We start from the raw sequence: 27,529 nt of genomic DNA on the forward strand, positions 1-27,529 counted from the left end.
CCCTGCCTGCCCACCCTGTCACCACTTTTCCCCGCCCTTGGGGCAGTGACTCCGAGCCGCTGCCGGGGCGGAGGCGTCAGGCCCAGGAAGGCGTGGGCCTCGGAGGGGACTCACCGAAAGGAACAATGATGGGGCAGATGATGCTGTAGGTCATCACCACGGAGAAGATGCAGGAGGTCCAGGCGTACTGCAGCCCAAATTGGAACTCGTAGGCCTGGCTCTGGGGGATGATGGAAAAGGACCATAATGTCTCTGGGTCAGCAGGGATGAGCCCACCACTGCCCCCCAAAACCTCTCAGCCCCTCTCCTCCCCCGCCCCCTACAAGACCACCAGGGCTTGAGCTTTCCTCCTGGCAGTAGGTCATCCCTGATTACTCCCAACATGCCCCCGCCCCTGCGCTAGGTTATCTGATGGGTTGTTGTCTTATCCCAGTGTGCTTATTATCCAAAAAGTAATAACTGAGTATCACAACTATTGTGCATTTCTCAGGGCAGGCCTGCTGGCCTTTCCCATTCAATCGTCGAATCCTCGATGGCAAAGATCCCGTCTTCACTTCAGGGGGGTCCCCAGGACCCTACTACAGAGCCCAGGCTGCACCCAGAAGGTGCTCGGCATGGCCATTTCTGGACCCCGTGGTCCTTTCTCTCTTTCTCTCTCTCTCTGTCTGTTCCCGGGTGGCCAACTCTGGCCCCACGTCCCTCCCCGGACCCCCCGGTGAGCTGCGGCTGTGGAACGGGGAACGTGAGGGTACCGACCCCTTCCCGTCGGTCAAGTCGAGCGGGCGGCTAGGAGGACGGGCCGGGAGGGGAGGAAGGGGGCGGCTGGGGTCCCTCACCCGTCTGATGTGGAGCCTCTCGGGTTCAGAGTTGGCCAGGCAGAGGCGGGCGGCGTAAACCAGGAGGGCCGGGATGCGCAGCAGCTCCATGGCCGTTCCCGTCAGGCTGGCCGTGATGACGTAGTTGACGAAGAAGGCGCCGTTGTCGGGGAGGAACACGCATCTGGAGACGCCGGCCGCCCAAGGGAGCGTGTCCGGGGGGTGAGGAGGCACCAACACAGAGCAGAAGATAGAAGCAGTGGGGGAGGAGAAAGAGGGAAAAGAGTCACGCACTCACACAAACCCGTGCATGCCCCTAATTCCAGTTCTCAAGGGACAACCTGGGAGGACCCCAATATCGCCTGATGGTTGACTCCCAGAGCCACAGCTCTTCTCCGACCCAAGTTCACCCTTTAGCTCAGCGACTCCAACCACCCCCCGGACCCCTTAGCACTGGGGTCCGCCTAAGTGAAACCTTCACCGTTTTAGGACTCGAAATCCCCTCCCTGCTACCGACCTTCTCTCCCACCCTCCCACCACCAACTCTCAACTTGGATTTATCCACTGACGCTCCCGAGTCTCTGCCTTCAGTGATTTCTTTTTACCTCTCAGATACTCCATCCTGATGGTGACTCCTGGCCACCTCAGTTTCCCCCTCTGTCCCTTGTTGAGGCTGTGGGTCTCTTGGTTCTTGGGGGGCCTGTCTGACCTCCTCCCCTCTGAGACTCAAGTCTGTCTCTTACCTCTTCACCACTTCTGGTTTCTGAAAGCACTTTCCCCCAACCCAGTTGCTAAGCTGGGCTTCCTAATTTCTTCTACCTCCCTCCCCACAGCCTTTAATTTCCCCCTCTCTCAGCTTCAACTAGTTTTCTATTTACCCATACCCAGTGGGGAATATTTATAAGCTCCTGGAGAGCAGTGATTTTATAACCTTGCTTCTAGTGTATTCTCCCAATCCCTTACTATCAGTGGCATCTACTGAGCACTGTACTAAGCGCTTGGAAGGATACACTACCACAGAGGGTTTTTTATGGTATTTGTTAAGTGCTTACTATGTGCCAGGGGCACTGTGCTAAGCACGGGGGAACATACGAGATCATTGGGTTGAACACAGTCCCTGTCCCACAAAGGGCTCACAGTCTTAATCCTCATTTTACATATAACTGAAGTGCAGAGAATTGAAGTGACTTGCCCAAGGTCATACATCTGACAAGTGGCAGAGCCGGGATTAGGATCCAGGTCTTCTAACTCCTGGGGTGTAAACTAGACTATATGCTCATTAAGACCACGGAACATGTCTGCTAATTGTGTTGTACTGTACTCTCCCAAGTGCTCAGTAAAGTGCTCTGCACATAGTAAATGCTCAATAAATACCATTGATTCATCCAGGCCCATTTTCTTTCTCTCTGTTGGTAGATCCATTCCCTGCCCAAAACGACCTTACAGTCTAAGAGGGGAAGACAGACATTAATAGCTCTTGGCATACGGCAGGCACTCAATAGATACCACTGATGATGATGACATGGACAGAGAATCAGCAAAACATTTTTGTCCTCCCATATCATCCCCAGGATTGACTGAGCATCTTCCGTGTGCAAGAGGACTGTACTAGACTCTTGGGAGTAAACACTGAAAGTAGAAGACTAGACTGTAAGCTCATCCCTCTGCACTGCAAGCTTGTTGTGGACATTCCCTGTCTGTTCACTGCACTCCCTTGGTGACCTCATTCACTCCCACGGCTTCAACTATCATCTCTACGCTGATGACACCCAGATCTACATCTCTGCCCCTGCTCTCTCCCCCTCTCTCCAGGCTCGCATCTCCTCCTGCCTTCAGGACATCTCCATCTGGATGTCTGCCCGCCACCTAAAACTCAACATGTCCAAGACTGAACTCCTTGTCTTCCCTCCCAAACCTTGTCCTCTCCCTGACTTTCCCATCTCTGTTGACGGCACTACCATCCTTCCCGTCTCACAAGCCCGCAACCTTGGTGTCATCCTCGACTCCGCTCTCTCATTCACCCCTCACATCCAAGCCGTCACCCAAACCTGCCAGTCTCAGCTCCGCAACATTGCCAAGATCCGCCCTTTCCTCTCCATCCATACCGCTACCCTGCTCATTCAAGCTCTCATCCTATCCCGTCTGGACTACTGCACTAGCCTTCTCTCTGATCTCCCATCCTCGTGTCTCTCTCCACTTCAATCCATACTTCATGCTGCTGCCCGGATTATCTTTGTCCAGAAACGCTCTGGGCATATCACTCCCCTCCTCAAAAATCTCCAGTGGCTACCAATCTGCGCATCAGGCAGAAACTCCTCACCCTGGGCTTCAAGGCTGTCCATCACCTCGCCCCCTCCTACCTCACCTCCCTTCTCTCCTTCTCCAGCCCAGCCCGCACCCTCCGCTCCTCTGCCGCTAATCTCCTCACCGTTAGGCCTCGTTCTCGCCTGTTTCGCCGTCGACCCCCGGCCCACGTCCTCCCCCGGGCCTGGAATGCCCTCCCTCTGCCCATCCGCCAAGCTAGCTCTCTTCCTCCCTTCAAGGCCCTACTGAGAGCTCACCTCCTCCAGGAGGCCTTCCCAGACTGAGCCCCTTCCTTCCTCTCCTCCTCGTCCCCCTCACCATCCCCCCCATCTTACCTCCTTCCCTTCCCCACAGCACCTGTACATATGTATATATGTTTGTACATATTTATTACTCTATTTATTTTACTTGTACATATCTATTCTATTTATTTTATTTTGTTAGTATGTTTGGTTTTGTTCTCTGTCTCCCCGTTTTAGACTGTGAGCCCACTGTTGGGTAGGGACTGTCTCTATATGTTGCCAATTTGTACTTCCCAAGTGCTTAGTACAGTGCTCTGCACATAGTAAGCACTCAATAAATACGATTGATGATGATGATGATGTTATATTGTACTCTACCAAGTGCTTAGTACAATGCTCTGCGCACAATAAGTGCTCAATAAATACAACTGAATGAATGAATGGTCCTTGAGGAGTTTAAATTCTAATGGAGGTGCTGACAGAGCAGCTGAGCGTATGACAATTGTCTCGGACTTTTATGGTCTCCCCCATCACTTTGCCACCAATCCTCTGTCTCCCGATGGCCAGATTTCCCAATTTTACCCATCCCTCCTGGTCACTTGACTCCACAGGTGCACACCTCACTTTGTCGCAGATGGATCAAAGAGTCTATTTATTAAGGCCTTGATGTGCTGGTCACTTAAGTTTTTGGGTTTTTTTCCCCCCAATCTGTGGAGGTATGGGTGTGTCCCATCTCCTCGGTTCAATTGCAAGCTCCTCAAGGGCAGGGACCACTTCCTCTCCTTTCGTTTCTAAGTCACCATGGTATTCCGTACCCTGGGGGCTTCGAAGGTCCAGGAAAAACTCGATGATCCCGGGGACAAGTGTTCCCCTGGGATCCCAGCCCGATTGTTGAGGCTGCCCAAATTGTTACTCTGCGGCCTCCGGCACCACGACTAGAGTGACTAGGGTGGGAAGGGAGCGTCTCCTAGGTCCCATCTTTGGTTCTAGCCTTCCCCTATCCCTCATTCTGCTTTCCGTACAAACCTCTGGCCCAGGACACCCATAAACTAGGTATCATTTAGGTCCACCTCCATGGTTCTGAGGGTCTACACAGGTTCAAGCATCCACAGCTGCACACATATACAGTTGCAAATACATATGTGTACACTTGTATACACACAAACATGGATGCACACACACCCCAAAAGTAAATCACCCTCCTACTCACTGGAACTTGATCCTTGCCTCCTTCAAAAAATTGATATCGAACAGCCATCGGAAGAAAACATCCAAGCTACAAGGAAAAATAAGGGCATTTAATCACCAAAGATCGAGGTCACTGGCCTCTCCCGGCCCCCTCCCACAAACACAGATTTTTTTTTTTTTGGTCTCTCCATCCCAGACCCAGACCCCAACCCAGGGAGCGAATGCCTCTCCCAGGAAGAGGGAGGGAAAGTGGGAAGACACCCACGAGCCCAGGACGGATTTTTGATCAGAGGTGACAGTCAAGTGATTGGCAGACCCCCACAGGGCAACGATTGGGAGGGTGGGCCTGGCACTGTGAGGCTGGGGGATAAAGGCGTGAGTCCACTGTGGGCACATGGTACCTGGTTAGCCCCAGAGAGGGCAGGATGATTACCATGAACACCTGGAAGAAGTAACACTTGTGCATCGTGACCCGATTTTGATATGATCTGGTAGGGGAAAAAAAATGAGAAATAAGAGCGGGGGATGTGGGGAGATCCAGGTGGGGCAGAAGACGACAGCGAGAAGAGAGACGCACAACCAACTACCCGGAACCATCGATCGAGGGAGTCTAATCGACCTTTGGGCCTGGTTCCCGGGTCGCCCTGTGTTTTCACAACAGACTTGTAGCTATCCTCACTCCTGCGCGATCAGGGCCACTACCGAAGCATGTTCCCATCGGTGTGGGGGAAGGAGGGTTGGTGGATGGCTTCGGTATCTATTGGCGAGACTTTCCAATCTCCAAGTTCTCATTCCCCTTCTCTCCCTTATCCCTTCCCAGCCATCCAGGGGCCATTAACACGGGGCATGTTACTGCTGTTCCTAAGATTCCCCACTCCTCCCTCCAGCTGCCTCTGAAGGCGCGGCTGGAGCAGGCCACGGTGTCTCGAGCTCTCCAAATGACGGCCTCTGCAACAGGACAAGGCCAGAGGGCCACCAATATCTCAAAATGCAGCACGGCAGACACAAAGGGCGGTGGTGGGAAATCGGAGAGTGGCGATCGGAGGAGGGGACGGGGCCTTAGCTTCCCGATCCAGGCTCGCCCTCCCCTTATCCTAGGGGAATCCAATCCTTCGTCACCCCCTGGAAATCCCACTCCTTAGCCACAACCGACACCCGTGGCCCTTCCCCGAAATGTCCCAGGGGGTGGGGAGGGCTGACCTGGTCCAGTGGGACTCGAAGAAGGCAGAATAGTAGACAATGAAAGGCAGGAATACGGAGAAAGCCCACAGCAGGAGTGTGGGGAAGAACTGGGTGATTATGGGATTCTGTGGGAAGGAAACAGGGAGAAGGAACAAGGGTGAGTCAAGCAAAAATATGTAGACAGGTGTCAAAATCATCAGAACAAACAGAATCGTGGCTATGTGCACATCATTAACAAAATAAATAGAATAGTAAATATGTACAAGTAAAATAGAGTAATACGCTTACTGTGTGCAGAGCACTGTACTAAGTGTTATTCTGATGACACCTGTCCACATGTTCCCTCCTTCCTCTCCCTCTCCTCCCCCTCCCCATCCCCCCAGCCTTCCCCTCCCCACAGCACCTGCATATATGTTTGTACGTATTTATTACTCTATTTTATTTGTACGTATTTATTCTATTTATTTTATTTTGTTAATGTTTTGTTTTGTTGTCTGTCTCCCCCATCTAGACTGTGAGCCCGCTGCTGGGTAGGGACCATCTCTATATGTTGCCAACTTGTACTTCCCAAGCGCTTAGTACAGTGCCCTGCACACAGTAAGCACTCAATAAATACGATTGAAGGAATGAATGAATGAACCAGCTCCTGGTCAGAACACCTTTTCTGGGCCCTTTCGGGGCTCAAGGGCTTGCTTCCTAGGTAATGGGCCCCGCAGCCCTGGTAGATCCCCAACATCTAGGGGATGTTTGCCCCCTTTCCCCTCCTCCCTCAACCAGCCCTGCCCTGTTCTTATAACGGATGAGGCTCCAACAAAGTCCCCCGTGAGTAATCAGACGACCCACAGGTATTGACATTGGAACTTGGCGTATTTGAGTCAGAGTGGTGAAATGGAAAGAGCTCTCGGGTCTGGGAATCTGAGGGCCCGGGATCCAGAGTCCAGCTCTGTCACCGGGTGACCTCGGCCATATCCCTTACCTCCTCTAGGACTTAGTTTCCCCATCTATAAAGTGGAAGGTAAGCGACGGCAGGGATTTGGGAGTAAAAGCAAATGAGAAGCAGCGTGGTCTAGTGGAAACAGTACGGGATCGGGAGTCAGAAGCAGCCTGGGTTCTGACCTCGCTTCCACCACTTGCCTGAAGTGTCGGCTTAGACAAGTCACCTAATTTATCCGAGTCTCGGTACTTCGTCTGTAAAATGGGGATTAATTACCTGTTTTCCCTCCCCCTTGGACCGTGAGCCCCATGTGGGACAGGGACTGTGTCCAGTCTGCTCATAATGCATCTACCCGAGGCTTGGAACATAGTAAGTACTTATTACGGTTATTATTACCACTATATAGACTAATATAGAGCTACATGAAAACACTCTAAAATCAAGATATCATTTTTTCTCCTCCATTTTGCTCCAGGTGAGATCACCTATCTCTGAGGATGTTGACAATCAGGTGGGCAACCCTAGGGCGGGAACGAGATGCCTGAAAAAATGCCCGGTGCACCACGGCTTCATCTCTCAGACTGGTGCCAGTACACTCCATGGCCAACCCACCCCCTTGGGCTTCCTTCCCCTTCCCTCCCCTCATCCCCTAGCACCTTGAGCTGCTCGACAGGGCGAGTGACATTGAACATGTCCATGGTGTTGACGATGATGGCCGGTGTGGTGAGGAAGAAGAGGAGCAGGAAGAGGCTGATGTTGAGCAGGACAAAGCGGGCCCACCAGACAGCACTGCTCACGGACAGGTTCTCCCTGGGTGGGGAAGAGGACACAGAGAGGCTAAAGGACAGGGGATGTCAGAGCCCCAAGAGGAAAACAGAGTCAGAGACAGAGAGAGCGAGCGAGAGAGAGAAACAAAGAAAGAGAGGAAGAGAGAGAGAAAAAGAGAGAAAGAGAGAAAGAGAGAAGAAAGAGAAAGAGAGAGAGAGAGAAGAAAGAGAGAAAGAAGGAAAGAAAGAAGGAAAGAAGGAAAGAAAAAAAGAAAGAAAGAAAGAAAGGAAGAAAGAGAGAAAGAAAGAAAGAGAAAGAGAGAAAGAGAAAGAAAGAAAGAGAAAGTAAGGAAGGAAGAAAAAGAAAAAAAGGAAGAAAGAAAGAAAGAGAGAGAGAAAGAGAAAGAGAAAGAAAGAGAGAAAGAGAGAAAGAGAGGAGAGAGAGAAAGAGAGAAAGAGAAAGAAAGAGAAAGAGAGAAAGAGAGAGAGAAAGAGAGAGAGAAAGAGAGAGAGAAAGAGAGAGAGAAAGAGAGAAAGAGAGAAAGAGAGAGAAAGAGAGAAAGAGAGAAAGAGAGAGAGAGAGAGAGAAAGAGAGAAAGAGAGAGAGAAAGAGAGAAAGAGAGGAGAGAGAGAAAGAGAGAGAGAGAAAGAGAGAGAGAGAAAGAAAGAAGAAAGAGAAGAAAAAGAGAGAGAAAGAGAAAGAAGGAAAGAAAGAAAGAAAGGAAGAAAGAAAGAAAGGAAGAAAGAAAAAGAAAAAAAGGAAGAAAGAAAGAAAGAAAGAAAGAGAGAGAAGGAGAGAGAGAGAGAGAGAGAGAGAGAAAGAGAGAGTGAAGAAAGAAAGAGAGAAGAGAGAAAGAGCGAGAAAGAGAGAGAGAAAGAGAGAGAAAGAGAGAAAGAAAGAAAGAAAGAAAGAAAAGAAAGAAAAGAAAGAAAAAGGAAGGAAGAAAAAGAAAAAAGGAAGAAAGAAAAAGAGAAAGAAAAAGAGAGAAAGAGAGAGAGAGAGAGAGAGGAAGAAAGAGAAAGAGAGAAGAAGGAAAGAGAGAGAAGAAAGAGAGAGAAAGAGAGAAAGAGAGAAAGAGAGAGTGAAGAAAGAAAGAGAGAAGAGAGAAAGAGCGAGAAAGAGAGAGAGAAAGAGAGAGAAAGAGAGAAAGAAAGAAAGAAAGAAAAGAAAGAAAAGAAAGAAAAAGGAAGGAAGAAAAAGAAAAAAGGAAGAAAGAAAAAGAGAAAGAAAAAGAGAGAAAGAGAGAGAGAGAGAGAGAGGAAGAAAGAGAAAGAGAGAAGAAGGAAAGAGAGAGAAGAAAGAGAGAGAAAGAGAGAAAGAGAGAAAGAAAGAAAGAAAGGAAGAAAGGAAGAAAAAGAAAAAAGGAAGAAAGAAAGAAAGAGAGAGAAAGAAAGAGAGAGAAAGACAGAAGAGAGAGAAGAAAGAGAGAGAGAAAGAGAGAAAGAAGGAAAGAAAGAAAGAAAGAAAGAAAGAAAGAGAAAGAAAGGAAGGAAGAAAAAGAAAAAGGAAGAGAGAAAGAAAGAGAGAAAGAGAGAAAAAGAGAGAGAAAGAAAGAGAGAGAAAGAGAAAGAGAGAAAGAGAGAGAGAGAGAAAGAGAAAGAGAGAGAAAGAGAGAGAGAAAGAGAGAAGAGAGAAGAAAGAGAGAAGAAAGGGAGAAAGAAAGAGAGAGAGAGAGAAAGAAAAAGAGAGAAAGAGAGAGAGAAAAAGAGAGAGAAAGAAAGAGAGAAAGAGAGAAAGAGAGAAAGAGAGAGAGAGAGAGGAAGAAAGAGAAAGAGAGAAGAAGGAAAGAGAGAGAAGAAAGAGAGAGAAAGAGAGAAAGAGAGAAAGAAAGAAAGAAAGAAAGAAAGGAAGAAAAAGAAAAAAGGAAGAAAGAAAGAGAGAGAAAGAAAGAGAGAGAAAGGCAGAAGAGAGAGAAGAAAGAGAGAGAGAAAGAAAGAAGGAAAGAAAGAAAGAAAGAAAGAAAGAAAGAAAGAAAGAAAGAAAGAAAGGAAGGAAGAAAAAGAAAAAGGAAGAGAGAAAGAAAGAGAGAAAGAGAGAGAAAAAGAGAGAGAAAGAAAGAGAGAGAAAGAGAAAGAGAGAAAGAGAGAGAGAGAGAAAGAGAAAGAGAGAGAAAGAGAGAAGAGAGAAGAAAGAGAAGAAAGGGAGAAAGAAAGAGAGAGAGAGAGAGAAAGAAAAAGAGAGAAAGAGAGAAAAAGAGAGAGAAAGAGAAAGAGAGAAAGAGAGAGAGAAAGAGAAAGAGAGAGAAAGAGAGAAGAGAGAAGAAAGAGAGAAGAAAGGGAGAAAGAAAGAGAGGGAGAGAGAGAAAGAAAAAGAGAGAAAGAGAGAGAGAAAAAGAGAGAGAAAGAAAGAGAGAAAGAGAGAAAGAGAGAGAGAAAGAGAGAGAGAGAGAGGAAGAAAGAGAAAGAGAGAAGGAAAGAGAGAGAAGAAAGAGAGAAAGAGAGAAAGAGAGAAAGAAAGAAAGAAAGAAAGGAAGAAAGGAAGAAAAAGAAAAAAGGAAGAAAGAAAGAAAGAGAGAGAAAGAGAGAGAAAGAAAGAGAGAGAAAGACAGAAGAGAGAGAAGAAAGAGAGAGAGAAAGAGAGAAAGAAGGAAAGAAAGAAAGAAAGAAAGAAAGAAAGAAAGAAAGAAAGAGAAAGAAAGGAAGGAAGAAAAAGAAAAAGGAAGAGAGAAAGAAAGAGAGAAAGAGAGAGAAAAAGAGAGAGAAAGAAAGAGAGAGAAAGAGAAAGAGAGAAAGAGAGAGAGAGAGAAAGAGAAAGAGAGAGAAAGAGAGAGAGAAAGAGAGAAGAGAGAAGAAAGAGAGAAGGGAGAAAGAAAGAGAGAGAGAGAGAAAGAGAAAGAGAGAGAAAGAGAGAGAGAAAGAGAGAAGAGAGAAGAAAGAGAGAAGAAAGGGAGAAAGAAAGAGAGAGAGAGAGAGAAAGAAAGAAGGAAAGAAAGGAAGAAAGAAAGAAAATGGAGAAGGAAAGAAAATGGAGAAGGAAAGAAAGGGAGAAGGAAAGAAAGGGAGAAGGAAAAGAGAGAGAGAGAAATGGAGAGAAAGACAGACAGAGAGTGATCGATCTTCCAGCATAAAGGTAGGAGGCCAGACAAAAAGGCACACAGCCCCGTCCCCAGCCCCAAAACCCACTTTGACCCTGTGAGGAGGAGGTTTACCAAATGATGTCATTGGGGTCCGGAGCGTAGCTGACACCCCAGCGGTACGACTTGACCACAGTGGTCACTGAAGACTGCTGCGGGAAATTACGGCACCTGCTCCTGCTGTAGTCTTTCAGGATGCTGGGGAGAGGGAGGAGGAGAACAGAGGAAGTGTTGGGGGCCGTGGCGAGGGGGGCCCCAGCCTTCAGGGTTTCCCAGGCAGCCGTAGGGCTGGAAAGGAACCCCCCAAAACAGCAGCGCTGAGCATTCGTATTGACTTACTGCCAAGGGACCTGAAAGAAATCAGGCTGAAGGCAAAGAAAAATGCTCATAAAGTGTGGATTGTTCCCTTACAAACTGAGACCCGCTGGTGACCGTGGCAACACCTCCAGGAGAATCAAGGGTGGATCGGGGCTACCTGCTCCCCAGTGGGTGACAGCATAAAGGCTGGGACCCTTGGCCCGGGACCCAGAAGGGCAGTCTTGGAGATGTTGGCAGTGCTACAGCAGGGGCCCAACCTCCCCTCCACTTGCATCTGTTGGGAGAATAGTGCGGGGATCCTTCTGAGCTCTGGCCCTTGGGGCCAAGAGCGACCAAGCAAGTGAACAAACTCAGAGTCCAACAGTGAGAGGGAGCGTTTACTAACAAAAGAACCAAGATAATGACCCAAAGTGAGCTCAGGCCAGAAACAGAGAGGCGGGGAGGGGCCCACCTCACAGGCAGACGAGAAAGGCCCACCTAGGGTAGGGAGGAAAGCAGTCAGAGCAATTGTGGTGTCCTGCTCACAGCAGCTTTCTTGAGAAACAGCCCCGGCCTGGGAATCAGAGGACCTAATTTCTCATCCCAGCTCTGCCACGAATCTGTTGTGTGACCTTGGGCAAGTCATTTAACTTCGCCGTGCCCCAGTTAACTCGTCTGTAAAATGGGGATTAAGACTGTGAGCCCTATGTGGGGCAGGGACTGTGCCCAATCCAATTAGTTTGTATCTACCCCGGGCTTAGTAAAGCGCCTGGCACAAAGTAAGTGCTTAACAAATACCACAATTACTATTACCATTATTATTTGTCAAGCGCTATGCGCCGAGCACTTCGAGAGAGCAAGAAGAGGGAAGGGAATGTAAGGGAAAAAGATCATAAAGGAAACGCTTAGTACAGTGCTCTGCACACAGTAAGTGCTCAATAAATACACTTGAATGAATGAAGGAGGGGAAGGAGTGCAGAAGAACAGAGGAGGGAGAAGAGGAGGAGAAAGAAAGATGGGGAGGTTTTCTGACCAATCTTTCCATCTTCCAACCACATCACTTACGCATCTGGGGGCTCACTGCCCTCCGGCACCCCTACAAGTATTTATGGACATATCTTTAGACTCAGCTGCCTCCCCGGGCAGGGATCATATGTACCTCCTCTATTGTAGTCTCCCAAACTCTTAGCACAGTGCCCTGCACAGAGTAGGTGCCTCATAAATATCACTGATTGATCGACAGGGAGGGGAAAGAAAAGAGGGGAAGGGGAGTAAGTACAGGGCACTGGCGTCATTAGGTCTGACAGCATTTACTGAGATCCTGCCGGGTGCCAACACTGTGCTAACCACTGTAAGCTCATTATCGGCAGGGAACACGTTTGCTAATTCTGTTATACTGCAGTGTCCCAAGCACTCTATGCATAGTAAGCATTCAAAAGCAGAGTAAGCACTCAAAAATACCATTGACACATTGGGGAATAGAAAGTTTAAAACAAAAAACAAACCAGACACGTTCTCACCCATCAAAGGGGCAAAAGGAAGAAAACAGAAAGCAGAAGGGAGGAAAGACGACAGGAGCATGGTGGGAACATCCCATCCTTAGAAGGGGCAGGAAGCAGGACCTGGGCAGGAATGGAAGAAGCTGTAGAGGGGCAGGGGGTGGGCGGGAAGCCCCACGGCACTCACACAGACGTCATCCTCTCGTCCTGGAAGGTGACGAAGGCGGTAGTCAGCCGCTTGAGCTCAATGCGGTTGCGTTCGGCGTTGAACTCATCAGTCAGCTTCTCTTCCAGCTCGCTGTAGTACTGCTCAGCATCTACCTGAGGGACAGGGAGCAGAGGGACAGGGTGAGAAACACGGGAAGGAAGCGGGCAACCCAGGAGCAGAAGGAAGGAAGACAGACTGAGCGCTGAGTCCAGTGCTCTGCACACAGTAAGCGCTCAATAAATACGACTGAATGACCCCGGGACTTGAGAAGGCCTCTCTCTTTAAAGGCCCCCATGCACAACTGTCATCCAGGAGAGGGTGACTGTGCCCACCATTTTATAGTTGAGGCCTCGAAGGCCTCTGGGACAGAAGCAGGGCTCTACTGGAGGCTGCAGAGTCTCCTTTCCTACATAATTTTAAGGAAAAAAGAAAAAAAGAGGAGGAGGCGTGATTTAAATGGAACACTCATGGCCTAGACCTGGGATATAGAGACAAGGCAGGGGGATGGACTAGCCAGACTCCTGAGTTCCCTTCCAGGCCCGTGGTTGTAGGATCCAGACGGATGGCACCGGTGCTTGCTGCCCATCACTTGGTCTGCTGAGCCATGCAGGAGTCCAGGTATTATAATAATAATAATACTAAAGATGGTATTTGTTAAGCACTATGTGCCAGGCGCTGGGGTAGACACAAGATAATCAGGTTGTCCCACATGGGGCTCACAATCTTGATCCCCATTTTACAGATGAGGTAACAGGCCCAGAGAAGTTAAGTGACTTGCCCAAAGTCACACAGCTGACAAGCGGTTCTTTTCACTAAGCCATGCTAAGCCATTCCCTGAATTGGAGGACACTTGCTCCAAAAGATGGCTGCTGAACCATTACCTTTCTTTAATAAGCGATTGTTAACGCTACTTATTAAATATCTGTACAGCGCTGATTATCTGCCAAGCATGGTGCTACACATTGGTGTAGATTCCATCAGAATTAGAGGGGGAGGAAGGGAACTGAGCCCATTGTTGGGAAGCGATTTTCCCTATCTGATGCCAAACTGTGATTTCCAAGCGCTTAGTACAGTGCTCTGCACACAGTAAGCGCTCAATAAATACGATTGAATGAATGGAGGAAATGAAGCAGCGTGGCTTAATGGCAAGAGCATGGACATTAAAGTTGGAGAACATGGGTTCTAATCCCAGCTCCGCCACTTGTCTGCTGCGTGACCTGGGGCAAGCCGCTCAACTTCTCTTTGCCTCAGTTACCTCACCTGTAAAAAAAAATGGGGATTAAGACTGTGAGTCCCACATGGGACAACCCGATCACCTTGTTTCCGCTCCAGTGCTTAGAACAGTGCCTGGCACATAGTAAGTGCTTAACAGTTACCACTGTTAAATACATGAAGTCCCCCAAGTTTTCCCTCCTCCTCCTTTCCATCATAGGCCCCTCCACCAATCAAGCTGGCCCTGCTGGGGACATGTCCAGTTCAGCCCCTCCTCCGGCGGGCCTCAGTTTCCTCTGTTGCCCTGGCTGGTTTCCTACCTCTTCGAAGCCACAGAAACGGCAGCAGAAGACGCGGGAGCAGGGGTGAGTCTTGATCATGATCTTTCCCTCTTTCTGTGTCTTGGTGGTGAAGTAGAGTCGACCCTTCATAGCCTTGCGCCTGTCGGGGAGGGGGAATCCGGGGCAGAAGTGGGAGCCAGTGTCCCCACAACTGCCTCTTGGCCTCCCCGACTTCCGACCCGGATTCGGACGCACGAGGAGTCCCAGAGCGGGGTCCCCCGCTGCAGACTCACCTCAGGGCATCCAGCTTCATCAACTTCCGCACGTCAAAGCAGAACTGGACGTTGGTAACGGTGCAGCTGGGAAAGGCTTCACTGTGGGCAGAGACGTATGCACACACACAAACGTGCGATTCCAGAGGCTATCGGAAGCCCTTCCGGCGCCTGCCATTGCTGCCCGGCTCTGCCGATGCAGAACAGACTCCAGGCCACCGTGCAGCAGAGCATGCTCCCCCGGGCAAAATCGAGGTCTAGCAGGTCAAGTGGAGCCCTGACTGGGCCTGAGCCAGGTTGGAATGAGCCAACCCCCGGGAGCAGTGCCACACACGGACAGGATCCGGTGGCTTCTGGGGAGTCTCCATCCCAACATTCCAGGGGTGCGCCAGACGTGCGCGATAACCCCGGGCCAGCTTTCCAACAATAGCGAAGGAGGCCTCAGGCCACTTCCAGTTCACCCCAGGTTAATTTCCAACCTGCAGTACTCCAACTGCTTCAAATGGAAGCAAGCTGGGGGGCCAGAGCGTTTGCTAAACCAGCTCAAGTCCACTGGACCGGCCTAAATCAGGGCTGGGGGGAGGTCTCCGCTCACCGGGGCTACCTTTCCACAGAGCTACCAGCTGGGAGGACCACCTCCACTCTCACGCCTTGGGCTATCCTGCCAACTGGAGTGAATGTCTATGTCCCGCCCTTGGGACCAAACAAAAGAACTGTTATCTACAGACTTTGTTATCTAGGGTCAGAGGGAGTGGAAAACCCAAGGGAAGTGGTGGACTACCCTGCTCAATTCTTCCCACCCTGGAACACTGGCCCAGTAAGCAAGTCTGGGCCTCTCTTTCCCTCACGCAGACCAGTGCCAAGGTCTACTGGGCACCCCCTGCCCCCATTTCTGGTCCTCCTGCTAACTCGCCCAGGATGCCCCACAGAAGGGTCTCCATGGAGTGGAAATGGAGGGGGAAGAGACCAAGCAAACCTCCCTCCACAGCCCTACTCACTGGAAATGCTTGAGGATGAGCGAGGGGTCTGAGATCTCCTTGGGGATGTGAGTGACCATTAGAGTCTTGGCAGCCTGGGGGGGAGACAGAGAAGGGAGCAATGCAATCCAGCCGGCGCCGACGTGGACTCCGGGAGATCGGGAGATAGAACCGAGGCCTCCGGCCCTGGCCTCAGGAGTTCTTGCTGAGTCGGGGTGGTCCTGGGGTCCTTTGCTGGAGGAGGATTCCTCCCTTCAACAACTTTAATTCAGCCCCTCCTCTTCATTATCAGATACATATTTAGTAGGCACCCATCTGCCCATGGTTCTGGGCTGGGGGCCCCATAGGGGAGGGTGAAAGAGCACAGCCCCAGTCCTGTGAGGCCTTAGGATCCAAGGCCGACAACGCCAACGAGAGCAGATGGAGAACAGGAGTCCCCGTCTCGGACCAAACATCGAACGGCCAGGGCAGTAATGACTTGCCTTAAGTACAGGCAATGGGACAAGGGAACTGGTCCCGGGGTAGGTGAAGTGCTGGTCAAGGGGAGCCCTCTAGACTGTGAGCTCAAGGTGGGCAGGGAACGTACCTGTTTATTGTTATATCATACTCTCCAAAGCACTTATTACAGTGCTCTGCACACAGAAAGCACTCAATAAATTGAATGAGCTATTCAATGAGCCATGCGGCTAGTTGTGTGGCAAGGGGAGTGTCTGGGAATGGGCTCTGCTCTGCTCTCTATCATCTTGTCAAGACCACAGGGAGTCAGGGGGAGAAAGTGTTTCCCCGCCACCCCCCCTTACCTTTTGGGGGTCCCTGTCTCCGAGGTAGGCAGAATGATGGGCCATGCAGAGGAAGGTAATGATGAAGTAGAGGAGGGAGAAGAAGCTGTGGAGCCACAGAAGCCGGTCCCTGTCAAAGGTGAAGGGTGAGGAGCCGTCACAGCCGGCCCAGACCCGGGATGGGGCATCCGTCTGGTGCTTCCCTTTCCTCCCACCCCTGCGGCTCCCATCACCGTCTCCTCCCGGGGCTGAACCTGCTGGATGGATCACATTTTGACGCCAAGGATCCTCGGGAGGAGGCACTGTTAGGGACCCGAGAGTCAGGTGAGGCCACCAGGCTAGCGGGAGTGAGCCTAGGCCGCCGGTTGAGAGCGGGCAGAGGCCGGGCTGGCTCAGGACCTGCCACCTCCCCATTGATCCAGCAGGTTGGGAGCATCCCGGGCCAGATGTTCCCCCTAAAACACAGACCAACTTCGGCTTCTCCGGCTAATAGGAGTGCCACACTCTCTTGGTCCTGCATACTAATGGGCCAGCCCTCTGCCCACGTCTGGGCAAATCTAACATCAGTCTGAAAAAATATCAGCACAATCTGTGTTTGTCTTCCAAGTCTGCCTGGTAACCAGCTGACAGCATGGGGTTTGACCACTGATTCTTCCCATCTTTTCCTTTTCTTCAATTCCCTTCTGGATCACCTTGATTTGCTTCCTTTAATCATCCCCAATCCCAGCCCCACATCACTTACGTACGTATCTGTCATTTTTTCATTTATATTGATGTCTGCCTCCCTTTCTAGACTGTAAGCTCACTGTGGGCAGGAAATCTATCTGCTATAGTGTACTCTCCCCAGCACTTAGTATAGTGCTCTGCACACAGTAATCACTCAGCAAATACGATTGACTGACTGACCCAATTTGGCTGAGAAGCCCAAAATGGTATTGCATCGGTTTGGACGGCACGCAGGTGGCGAGGGTATTTTTCTGGGCTGGGAGAACAGCTGGTACTTAGAGTGCTCTCCTGAGGAAATGGAAACCTTTCCCTATGGTGATCTCAACTGTCCTTCCAATTCTTTGGAAAGACTGGCCAGGAGGGGAGGAATCAAGGCCCAGGGTGGCCAGGTGTTGGGTGCCCAAGCCGAGTTCACCACCGTCCCCGGGTCAGGGCAGAGGGCAGGACGGAGCCCAGCACCTACTGAGAGTGGATATTTGCAATCGTGGTCCGACCAAACTGACTCTGCATTTGTCCTGAAAGAGAAAACAAGGTGTCCTGAGCATTTATGTAAACCTCCTGGTACTCTCCCCTTCCCCTTTTTGTAGTTCATTTTAGCGTCCATCTCCCGCTCTAAAGCATAAGTTCCTTGAGGACAGGGAACAGTTCTACTAACCCTATTGCACTGCTCTCTCCCAGGGGCCTAGAGCAATGCTGGACACAAAGGAAGCCCTCAATAACTATCATTGATTGACTGACTGATTGTTGGGCTACCCGATAATCTTCCATTTCCTGCCCCACACTTGGTTTCTACAGAGGCCCTTGCATCTGGGAGAGGCAGCATGACCTGGTGGATGGAGCACGGGCCTGGGAATCGGAAGGCTCGGGGTTCAAATCCCAGCTCCACCATCTGTCTGCTGTGTGACCTTGGGCAAGTCGCTTCACTTCTCTGGGTCTCAGTTACCACATTTGCAAAATGGGGATTATGTGACCCCCACGTGGGACAGGGACTGTGTCCAACCCAATTAGCATCACCCTAGGGCTTAGAACGGTGGGCGACACGAACTTAAAAACCATCATTTGCCGTTCTGGGGCCCCTGGGGGAGCTGCCTCAACCCCATCCCCTGCTGTCCACCTTGAGGCCAAACCACAACCGAGTTCTTCCTGGACTCCTGCCTGGCAGAGGGTCCACAGTGGCATGGGCGACGGGGTGTCCGTGAGCTCCTGCTCCGGTGCCCTACGCGTCCTGCTGCTTGAGTAGAGTTGGGGTTCTGCCCTGCCCATACCTCGAGGATCCCCCGCGAAGTTGATGGGCAGGATGACGGCCACAGAGAGGACACAGACGATCATGAGCAGCACCAGGATGTGTCGCTGGAACGAGAGGTAGGTGGTGGCGTCCACTCCGCACTTGCTTTGTAGCTCTTCATCCCTGGGGAGACACGGCAGATACGGGGGCAGAAGGAGATCAGAGGCCCGGACAGCAGCCGCCCCCGGGGGTGTGGGGAGAGCCAGTGTCCACTTCGAGACACCCGGAGGCCCAGCCCTGGTCCAGGGATTGTGTGCCATTCCCCCTCCTTGGACTCCAGGGAGAAGAAAATCCAGCCCCCGGATCCCACGACGTTTCTGGGCACCTTCTTCCCGGCTACGACACAACAAGAAACGCTCCAGGGACTGGAAATAAGGAGCTAGGATTCCAGAGAGCAGGTTCTGCACATTTGACCCATTCCTCGCCCCTTCTCTCTCCAAATCGGGCCAGGCCCAGGGGTGGCAGAGACAGACCGGTGTTAGGCCCCGGGTGACTGCCCACTGTCCATTGGCCTCACAAGGGGACGAGGTTGAGGAAAAGACTCAGGCGATGCCACGGCCCAGCTGAGAACCGGGAGACAACTGTCACAGATAGACTGGCCTGTTCTCGTGCCTGTTGGGGCTTGGGACCTGCTTCCAGCAATCTCTGAAACGAGTGAGCAACAGCTATCACTTGCCCTACGAGAATGTGTGTGCATATGTGGAGAGGGGAACAGCTATCAGAGGTGGGGACCAGCACAGGCAGAAGAGGCGGAGGAGGTGGACAGAGTACATATGTCGCTGGCTGATTCTTGGCCAGAGGTTGCTCCAACTTGTACTTCCCAAGAGCTTAGTATAGTGCTCTGCACACAGTAAGCGCTCAATAAATATGATTGAATGAATGAATGGGAGTTTACAAGATGGCTTTAAACACAGGAAATTGGATTTTCCCAGTGGGCAGGGAGGAGCTGATTCAGGTCACAGGTTCTGGGCAGCCCTCGCAGGAGATCAACATCCCCCTTTCCTCCCAACTGTCTTTTCCTGAGTGAGTTCGGAGGAAACAGCACTTACTTTATCTGAAAAATGGAGAGAAGCCAGGAGCAGAAACCCTAGGAAGAAAAGGAGGGAGTGTCAGAGGAGCAGGCACAGAGCAAGCCATGCTTCTGGGCCCAGACAGAGCAGAGGAGAGGGACCCTGTCAGCCTGAGAAGCCAGCAGTCAGCTCAAGCATGGGAGAGTTACTGTCCTGGGAGCGGTCATGTGTAGGGCCTGTGAACCACTGGGGAACTCACACACATATGCCCATTCATCTGAGAAGGGATGGACACATCCATGGGCATTACCCAAAATCACCAAGAGCAACATTTAGAGCTACATACACACATATATACACACACACACACACACACACACAAAATGATTAAGCATACTAAGGTTCAATCTAAACCACCCAGGGGTGAATTTTTGTATCAGGGACACACCCCTGCCTTTTCTCTCTTGCCTTCGGGTAGGGACTGTCTCTATGTGTTGCCAATTTGTACTTCCCAAGCGCTTAGTACAGTGCTCTGCACATAGTAAGCGCTCAATAAATACGATTGATTGATTGATTGATTGATCTGTGAGGGGGATCAGGCAAGGCAACCCACTCCCTCTCCCGATCCCTGGGGGCACCTCCCTCACTTGACACTCACCACATCTTTGTTCTCCACATCCAAAGGGCTGGACTCAGAAGGGGACTTCTCCTTCTCACTCTGCTCCCCGTAGAACAGAGAGGTCAGGCTACTCCACAGCGGAAGGCAGGATGAAAGGAGGGGAGAAGGGGGAAGACCACCACAGGGTGCAGGTCAGGAGGGGAGAGTTGGGGGAAGAGAAAGGGAAGTAGGGGGAAGAGACAGAGAGAGAAAAACAGATTTTTATCAGGCCCAGGGCACAGGCGGCAGACACCTCCCTGCAGAGTCAGAGAGGCAGGAAGACAGCCGCTGGAGCTCAAGTCGTTAGCTACACGTAACTTGTTCTGCCTCCGGGCGGTTGGCTAACAACCTGAATCGTCAGGATCAGCCAGCCATTGAGTCTGGAAAGGCGCAGGCTGCTGTAAAAATCAAAGTCCCCGCAGGAAACTTCTCGCTGCTCAGGAAAACTAACTGGATGTGTCAGCGATGCCAACTCAACTCCCACTAGGCACCGCTACATACAAGATAATCAGGTCGGACACAGCTGCTGTCCCGCACGGACTCGAGGTCGAAAGGGGAGGGAGGACAAGTATTTCATCCCCATTTTACAGACGAGGGAACTCAGGCATGGAAAAGTTAAGGGACTTGCCCAAGGTCACACAGCAGGTGAGTGGGCATAGCTGGGATTAGAATCCAGATCCTCTGCTCTTTCCGCTAAGCCACAGCTGCTTCCTCCTTTTGCCATCCTCAGCTGCACACTCCCCTCCTGAACTTCCAGACCAACCTTCTGACTGCCTGCTCACATTCCTCCAGCTGACAACCTGTTCTCCCATGGTTTTCTACCCCTCCATATCTTAATTTGAACCCTGAGATAGGACCTCTCCCTGCCACTGCCCCCACACTCTAGTCCTGGGGTCAAGTCCCAATCCAGTATAAGATACTGGGCTACTAGGTGATTAGCAGTGCTCTGCTCAAGGCAAGGCTAGGCTGGTTTCTGCTCAGAGCCCAGAGGTTGGCCCACTCTTGGTGACCTAATTCCAATCCTAGCTCTTCCAAGGGGCCCAGTTATCCTTTAATTGGCTAAAAGACTGTCAGTTCTCCTAGAAGTCGGGCGTTATCTTCTCAACAACCTCACATTTCTAGACTGTGAGCCCACTGTTGGGTAGGGACTGTCTTCTATATGTTGCCAACTTGTACTTCCCAAGCACTTAGTGCAGTGCTCTGCACACAGTGAGCGCTCAGTAATACAACTGAATGAATAAATGCTGTGTCTGTCTCACCAGGTGACACACATACACAGATGTTTCTTTGTCTTTCGAAAAAATCAAACAGTCTACAACTCCCCATTCCTCAAGAACCTCCAGTGGTAGCCCATTCATCTCCACATCAAATAGAAACTCCTTACCTTGGGCTTTAAAGCACTCAATCAGCTCACCTCATTCTAACTCATCTTCCTGATCGCCTGCTCACTTCACTTCTCTGTCTCATAGCCAACCCCGTGTCCACATCGTCCCTCTGGCCTGGAACTCTCTCCCTGTCCATATATACCAGACCACTATTCTCCCCACCTTCAAAGCCTTATTAGGATCACATCTCCTCCAAGCCCTCTTTTCTCCGATTGCGCCTCCCTTCTGCGTTGTCTTTGCACCTGGATTTGTTCCGTTAAAGCACTTATTATTCACTCCACCCTCAGCCCCACAGCACTTAGGTACATATCCATAATTTATTCATTTATGTCCATCTCCCCCTCTAGACTGTAAGCTTGTCGTGGGCAGGGAATGGGTCTAGCCACTCTGTTCTATTGTACTCTCCCAAGCACCCGTTACAGCGCTCTGCACACAGTACGTGTTCAATGAATGTGACTGATTGGTACAGTACTGTGCACAGAGGAAATGTTCAGTAAATACTAACGACTGATGGGTTGGCTGGCTGTGGTAGTAGTAAGAATACTTAAGCGCTTATAGTGCGGCAAGTGCTCAGTAAATACCATGGACTGACTCCTAAGTTTGTTCCAAAGGGTCCCTCCCGCCTTTTGGGTGAGTTTCACCGGGCCAGAATACACTCAGGCCTTGGCCTCACCTGTCATTGTCCATCAGCAGAGCCAGGCGCCCATAATCCCAGGCAGCTTTCCGGAGGCAGGAGAAGACCAGGAGGAGGAACTGCCAGTCAAAGGGGGCGTGGAGGGAAGGAGAGAGAGATGGGGGGGGGAGAGGTGAAAAAAAACAGAATGAACATGGAGGGAGATACGTGTATTGGGATGGAGGGGGATAGGACTAGGGACTTTCCTGCCTCTCCCTGACAGAGTTGGGGCCCAAGCTCAGCCTCACCAGGGCCAGCAGCAAAACCCCTACACCACTGCTCCTCCCCAAGTGGTTTGACTATGCCGACAGGCCCCTCAAGTCCTCTGGGCCCCACTGACTCCCCTACTGTTCTAAGGGAACCTCAACCTCTGTGGCGTTGGGGGAACGGCCGAGCAGGCCTTCAGGAAGCGCCAGCAGAGTCTTCGACGAGGAGCTGCCTCTCCCAAAAAACTAGCGGTGGGTGGCAGAGCGAAGAAGATGGGCCCACCCTGGCATCAGACCCCCAAGTCTGTGGAGGAGCCAGGTCAGCAGCTGCCCTCAAAACCGAGAGATGCGAGCCCTCCCTGGCTCGTGAGGCTACTGGCGGCACTAAAGCACACAGGCAGGGAACCTGGAAGTGCTGGGTGTACACTGGTCATGTCACCTTGGTGCCCACACCTTGATGTCACACCAAACCTTTGGTGGAAATTCAGGGGGGAGGGAGGGGACAGGACCCCTCAACCCTCCGCCCCTCGCTTTCGAGCCATTATGATGTTCTACCAGGTCCCGGGAATAGGGACGATGCTTCCGAGTTAGAAAACTTGGGTGGGTGGAGGTGGGAGCCAGGTCAGGTGTGTGACTTAAAAAGATGGGATACAAAAGCCTCTGGGGGCTTCTGTGATAGACACATGAGGTCCGGTGGATGCCACCCTGCCCCGGGGGTGATCGCCCATGGGACCTCTCCCCAGGCCCCGCCCTCACTCACCAGCCACAGGAGGACATTGACGCCCAGCACGGTCGGCACCCCCCCGAAGGGCAGTCCCCGCAGCACCGTACTCTTCGTGCTGTAGCAATCGTCTCTGGATGCGTTCTTCACGTCCATGAATTCAAGGATGTCCAGGGAGGGCGAGTCCGCCTCCCCTGGGAACACGCTGTCCATGGCTCTGGGCTTGGGATCTCCTGCTCCTGCAAGAGCCGGCAACGTGGAATAATAATGATAATAATGGCATTTATTAAGCGCTTACTATGCGCAAAGCCCCGTTCTTGCACTTGGAAGCCTGAGAACACGTGAAGACCCCTCTCCCGGCCTGCCCACCCCAACAGCTCTGGGCTTTGGGAGGCACTGGGGGACGGAGCTGCTTTTCTGACCTAAATATGCGAATTAGCCTCGAGTCCCTGAGCCTATTCTTCTTCAGGGCATTGAGAACCCACTGTGGCTGTGGGGGGGAGGTTGGGAGGGCTGGCTGGTTCTGGCTTCAGGATTGCCTTCGAGAATCTCTCCCTCCTGCTTGAGGCAGGGGTGGTTTGAGGACGGATGATTCTGGCCTCCGACCTAGCCGGAAGGGACACAGCTTCCAGGGGAGCTGCTGCTCAGGAGCTGAGGCCCCTGGGCGATGTCACTGTGTGGGCGACCAGACGTCTAGGCTGCCCAGGCGCTCCCAACACACCGGAGGTGGGTCCTCTGGCCCCTCAGAGGTCTTGAAGGTCAATCTGCCAGTCCCCTTCTTACCTGAGAATATCCCCCACCAGGTATCCAGATCAGGTCCAGAGACGAGGCTCAGCCATCCTGTGGCAAGGTGCCCCTGAAATAGCTGCAAAGGAAGGCAAGACGTCAAGTTGGGCAACAGCAGTCAGCCTAGGGGCCGAACAGGCTGGGAAAAAGCAGTGAACCGCCCTTCCCCTTCCCAGCCAGTTGTCCGTTCCCCCGTCCCCTTCCCATTCTCAGCCCAGGTGGACCCACAGGAGGAGGCACCAGGTGGGTCTTCCTGGAGGCCACCCCGCTGACTTCACTCTCTATCAGGCTGGGTACAGAGCCAAAGGGAGATGGGGTAGGGCAAGGGTTTGTCAGACAGCCAGTCATTCAATCGTATTTGCTGAGCACTGTATTAAGCACTTAGGAGAGTACAATACCACAATAAAACAGTCATGTGCAGAGCACAGTATAAAGCACTTAGGAGAGTACAATACCACAATAAAACAGTCATGTGCAGAGCACAGTATAAAGCACTTAGGAGAGTACAATACCACAATAAAACAGTCATGTGCAGAGCACTGTATTAAGCACTTAGGTGAGTACAATACCACAATAAAACAGTCATGTGCAGAGCACAGTATAAAGCACTTAGGAGAGTACAATACCACAATAAAACAGTCATGTACAGAGCACTGTATTAAGCACTTAGGTGAGTACAATACCACAATAAAACAGTCATGTGCAGAGCACAATATAAAGCACTTAGGAGAGTACAATACCACAATAAAACAGTCATGTGCAGAGCACTGTATTAAGCACTTAGGCGAGTACAATACCACAATAAAACAGTCATGTATAGAGCACTGTATTAAGCACTTAGGTGAGTACAATACCACAATAAAACAGTCATGTGCAGAGCACTGTATTAAGCACTTAGGCGAGTACAATACCACAATAAAACAGTCATGTGCAGAGCACTGTATTAAGTACTTAGAAGAGTACAATACAACAAAAAACAGTCACATTCCCTGCCCACAACAAGCTTACAATCTAGAGGGGACTGTCAGCAGCGACCTGCTCCCTGACCCCTGGGACCAAAGGAGGCTGGGGAGGCAGATGGAAACTGAACTCCCTGGAGGGCATCTCCAAAGCAGCTTGAATATTCAAGACCCGCCTAATCACAGCCTCGTCTCCCCATCCTATTCCTAACCATCTTGGAGAGACAAGGCACTAGAGACACAGTTGCCATGGAAACAGTGAGGAGCTCAAAGCACTTTAGCTACTCACATTGTTGGGCCTCACCTCATCCCCTGTGAGATGTGTTTGGGCAAAGAGAGAGAAGGTGGGGGGGAAGGATGGGGGGAGGAGAGCGGTATGGCGGTGGGGGGGAGGGATGGGGGGGAGAGAGTCCGTTGGGGAGGGGAGAGGGACCGTTGGGGGGGGAGGGGGAGGGAGAGAGGGACCGTTGGGGGGGGAGGAGGGAAAGGGGGGAGAGGGAAAGGGGGAGTGAGAAAGGAAATGCAAACGGGAGAGGGGGGAAGGAGAAAGGAAGAGGAGAGAAAGAGGATAGAGGATGAGGAGAGGAGGAGAGAGGATGGGGGGGACGAGGAGATAGTGGGGACGTGGAGAGATGGGAGATGAGGAGAGACTGTGGCATGGGTGGAAGTTAGAGGTAAAGAAAGAAGACAGTTGATGGGAGCCAATGGGGAAGCCAGAGAAAGTACCCTCTAGGAGCTCCGGTTCCCAGGCCTTGCACCAAACCATTAGCTCTGCTCCTCAGACTGGCGAATGGCACCTCCACTTACTGAAACGGGGTTGAGTTGTTTGCTCTCTTTCCCATTCTCCTCCCTTCTCCATCCCCTCTGCAAAGCCAAGAAACAAGGCCCAAAGGAAAGGTAGAAAGGCAGACCTGGACTCCTAGAAAAGAGGAGGTCCTCTTTCTCCTCCCTCCCGGAGGCCAACCTGCCCAACCCAGATCAGGTCCGGCTGGAAAGCAGCGTGATTTAGAGGAAAGAGAACAAATCTGGGAATCAGAGGGATCTGAGTTCTAATCCCACCTCTGCCACTCGTCTGCTCTGTGACCTTAGGCAGTCACTCCACTTCCCTGTGCCTCAGTTACTTCATCTGTAAAATGGAAAGTCAATCCCTGTTCTTCCCCCACTGAGAAGCAGTGTGGTCTAGTGAATAGAGTACAGGCCTGGGAGTCGGAAGGACCTGGATTCTAATCACAGCTTCCCCACTTGTCTGCTGTGTGACCTTGGTCACGTCACTTCACTTCTCTGTTACCTCATCTGTAAAACGGGGATTAAGACTGTGAGCCCCATGTGGGACAGGGACAGTTTCCAACTCGATTGGCTTGTATCCAACCTAGTGCTTACTACAGCATGTGGCACATAGTAAGCGCTTAACGAATACAATTATTATTAGACAGTGATCCTCTCCAGGACAGGGACTGGGTCCCGCCCAATCACCTTGTATGTACCCCAGTGTCCAGAACATGGAAAGTGCTTCGCAAAGAAAACTGATTGTTATTACTATGGCCAGCCCTGGGGGCTGCTTTGGACTGAGATTATGAAGCCAACACTGATCTGGCCACGGTGGATTCCTCCTGGAACACTCTGGGTGTGGGCAGCCCCCCTCTACCCCCGGCTTGGAGGCTCAGACTGCACAGGGACACCCCCCAGTCTCAGGGGACAGGGGATTTCTCCCCTCTCACCCTCTGCCCGCTAGAAGACTGTAGTGGGGAGAGCCGTGGCCCTCATTTCCCACTCTCCTGTCCAGGGCACCCGGCTGCCGTTTCCTCCTCCTCCCACCTCCTCTCACCATCTGGCATTTTCAGTCGCTAAATAATTCATCTCCTTTTTGTTAACAGGAAGGAGAAAGTCTCCCACCAAGAAGCCACGGGACCTTAAACAAACATCCAGAAGAGGTTCCTAGCAACACCCAATCACCCCATATTGCCCGCCGCGTTGCCCAGCCCAAGACCTCTTGGTTCCTGCTCCCGCGGATGCCAAACCGCTGCTTCTGGAGTCCGGTGCAAACATCGGCTCCTCGGATGTGGACATACTGTGGGAATATTTGGGGGGGCTGACCCTCCGGACGGGGTGGAGAAGCTAGGGTCTGGCCCCCCGACCTAGTGACCTGGAGAAGAGCTTTCTGCTACACCTTTCCTTTGGGACCAGATAACCCGTTTTGACTTCAGCTTTCAATTCTCCCTTGGATTTATTCATTCATATTTACTGAGTGATTCCTTTCCCCTTCTGAATGCAATCCCTTGACTCAACCTGCCTTGCTCTCTCCTCTCTCCTCCCCGTTTCACCCACCTCCTGCTCTAATAATAATAATATATGGTATTTGTTCAGCGCTATTTGCAAGGCACTGTTCTAAGCACTGGGGTAGATACAAGGTAATCTGGTTGAACACAGTCCCTGTCTCAAACAGGACTCACAGTCTTGGACTTCATTTTACAGATGAGGGAACTGAGGCCCAGAGAAGTGAAGCGACTTGCTCAAGGTCACAGAGCAGACAAGTGGCCAAGCCAGAACTAGAACCCCGGTCCTCCTGACTCCCATATCCACTAGGCCATGTGGACAGCTCCCATCCCATCCTCCTCTCCCCAACTCTGTTACTTGTACATATTTATTCTATTTATTTTATTTTGTTAATATGTTTTGTTTTGTCGTCTGTCTCCCCCTTCTAGACTGTGAGCCCGCTGTTGGGTAGGGACTGTCTCTATATGTTGCCAACTTGGACTTCCCAAGCACTTAGTACAGTGCTCTGCACACAGTAAGCGCTCAATAAATACAACTGAATGAATGATCAGGAAGATGCTCCGAGCTCCCAGGGCAGTGGTCTCCTCTGGAATGGTGTCTGAAGATGTCGATCATGGCCCCAAGGAATGGCTTCATCATTTGATCATATGGTGATTCCCAGCCCACTTTCACTTTAGGGAAGCAGAGTGGCTTAGTGGATAGAGCATGGGCCTGGGAATCAGAAGGCCCTGGGTTCTAATCCCAGCTCCGCCATACGTCTGCTTGACCTTGGCCAAGTCACTTCAGTTCTCTGGCCTCAGTTACCCCATCTGCAA

General features: G+C 51.2%; 1 protein-coding gene and 1 long non-coding RNA gene across 3 annotated transcripts in view; one reads left to right on the forward strand and one right to left on the reverse strand.

Moving 5' to 3' along the window:
* TMEM63C (transmembrane protein 63C) overlaps positions 1-22,928 on the reverse strand; it is a 30,097-nt gene extending 7,169 nt beyond the window's left edge. For both annotated transcript variants that reach the window (XM_038763639.1, XM_038764261.1), the window contains exons 1-18: positions 22,735-22,928; positions 21,769-21,848; positions 19,711-19,798; positions 19,092-19,129; positions 18,023-18,165; positions 17,221-17,272; positions 16,053-16,161; positions 15,274-15,347; positions 14,297-14,377; positions 14,043-14,163; positions 12,490-12,623; positions 10,582-10,704; positions 7,322-7,475; positions 5,750-5,856; positions 4,951-5,037; positions 4,572-4,637; positions 837-999; positions 115-220 (exon numbers count right to left, since the gene is read on the reverse strand). In XM_038763639.1, coding sequence (XP_038619567.1) covers positions 115-220; positions 837-999; positions 4,572-4,637; positions 4,951-5,037; positions 5,750-5,856; positions 7,322-7,475; positions 10,582-10,704; positions 12,490-12,623; positions 14,043-14,163; positions 14,297-14,377; positions 15,274-15,347; positions 16,053-16,161; positions 17,221-17,272; positions 18,023-18,165; positions 19,092-19,129; positions 19,711-19,798; positions 21,769-21,848; positions 22,735-22,908 — 1,900 coding nt within the window. In that variant the 5' untranslated portion in view covers positions 22,909-22,928. The remainder of the gene's footprint in view (positions 1-114; positions 221-836; positions 1,000-4,571; positions 4,638-4,950; positions 5,038-5,749; positions 5,857-7,321; positions 7,476-10,581; positions 10,705-12,489; positions 12,624-14,042; positions 14,164-14,296; positions 14,378-15,273; positions 15,348-16,052; positions 16,162-17,220; positions 17,273-18,022; positions 18,166-19,091; positions 19,130-19,710; positions 19,799-21,768; positions 21,849-22,734) is intronic.
* A 2,143-nt stretch (positions 22,929-25,071) lies between these two features.
* LOC119919873 lies at positions 25,072-26,643 on the forward strand. Its single transcript, XR_005448016.1, has 2 exons — positions 25,072-25,256; positions 26,315-26,643. It is a non-coding gene; the product is annotated as an uncharacterized LOC119919873 (long non-coding RNA).
* The last annotated feature ends 886 nt before the right edge of the window (positions 26,644-27,529 follow it).

Source organism: Tachyglossus aculeatus, chromosome 1 (genome assembly GCF_015852505.1).
Source record: "Tachyglossus aculeatus isolate mTacAcu1 chromosome 1, mTacAcu1.pri, whole genome shotgun sequence".
NCBI lineage: Eukaryota > Metazoa > Chordata > Mammalia > Monotremata > Tachyglossidae > Tachyglossus > Tachyglossus aculeatus.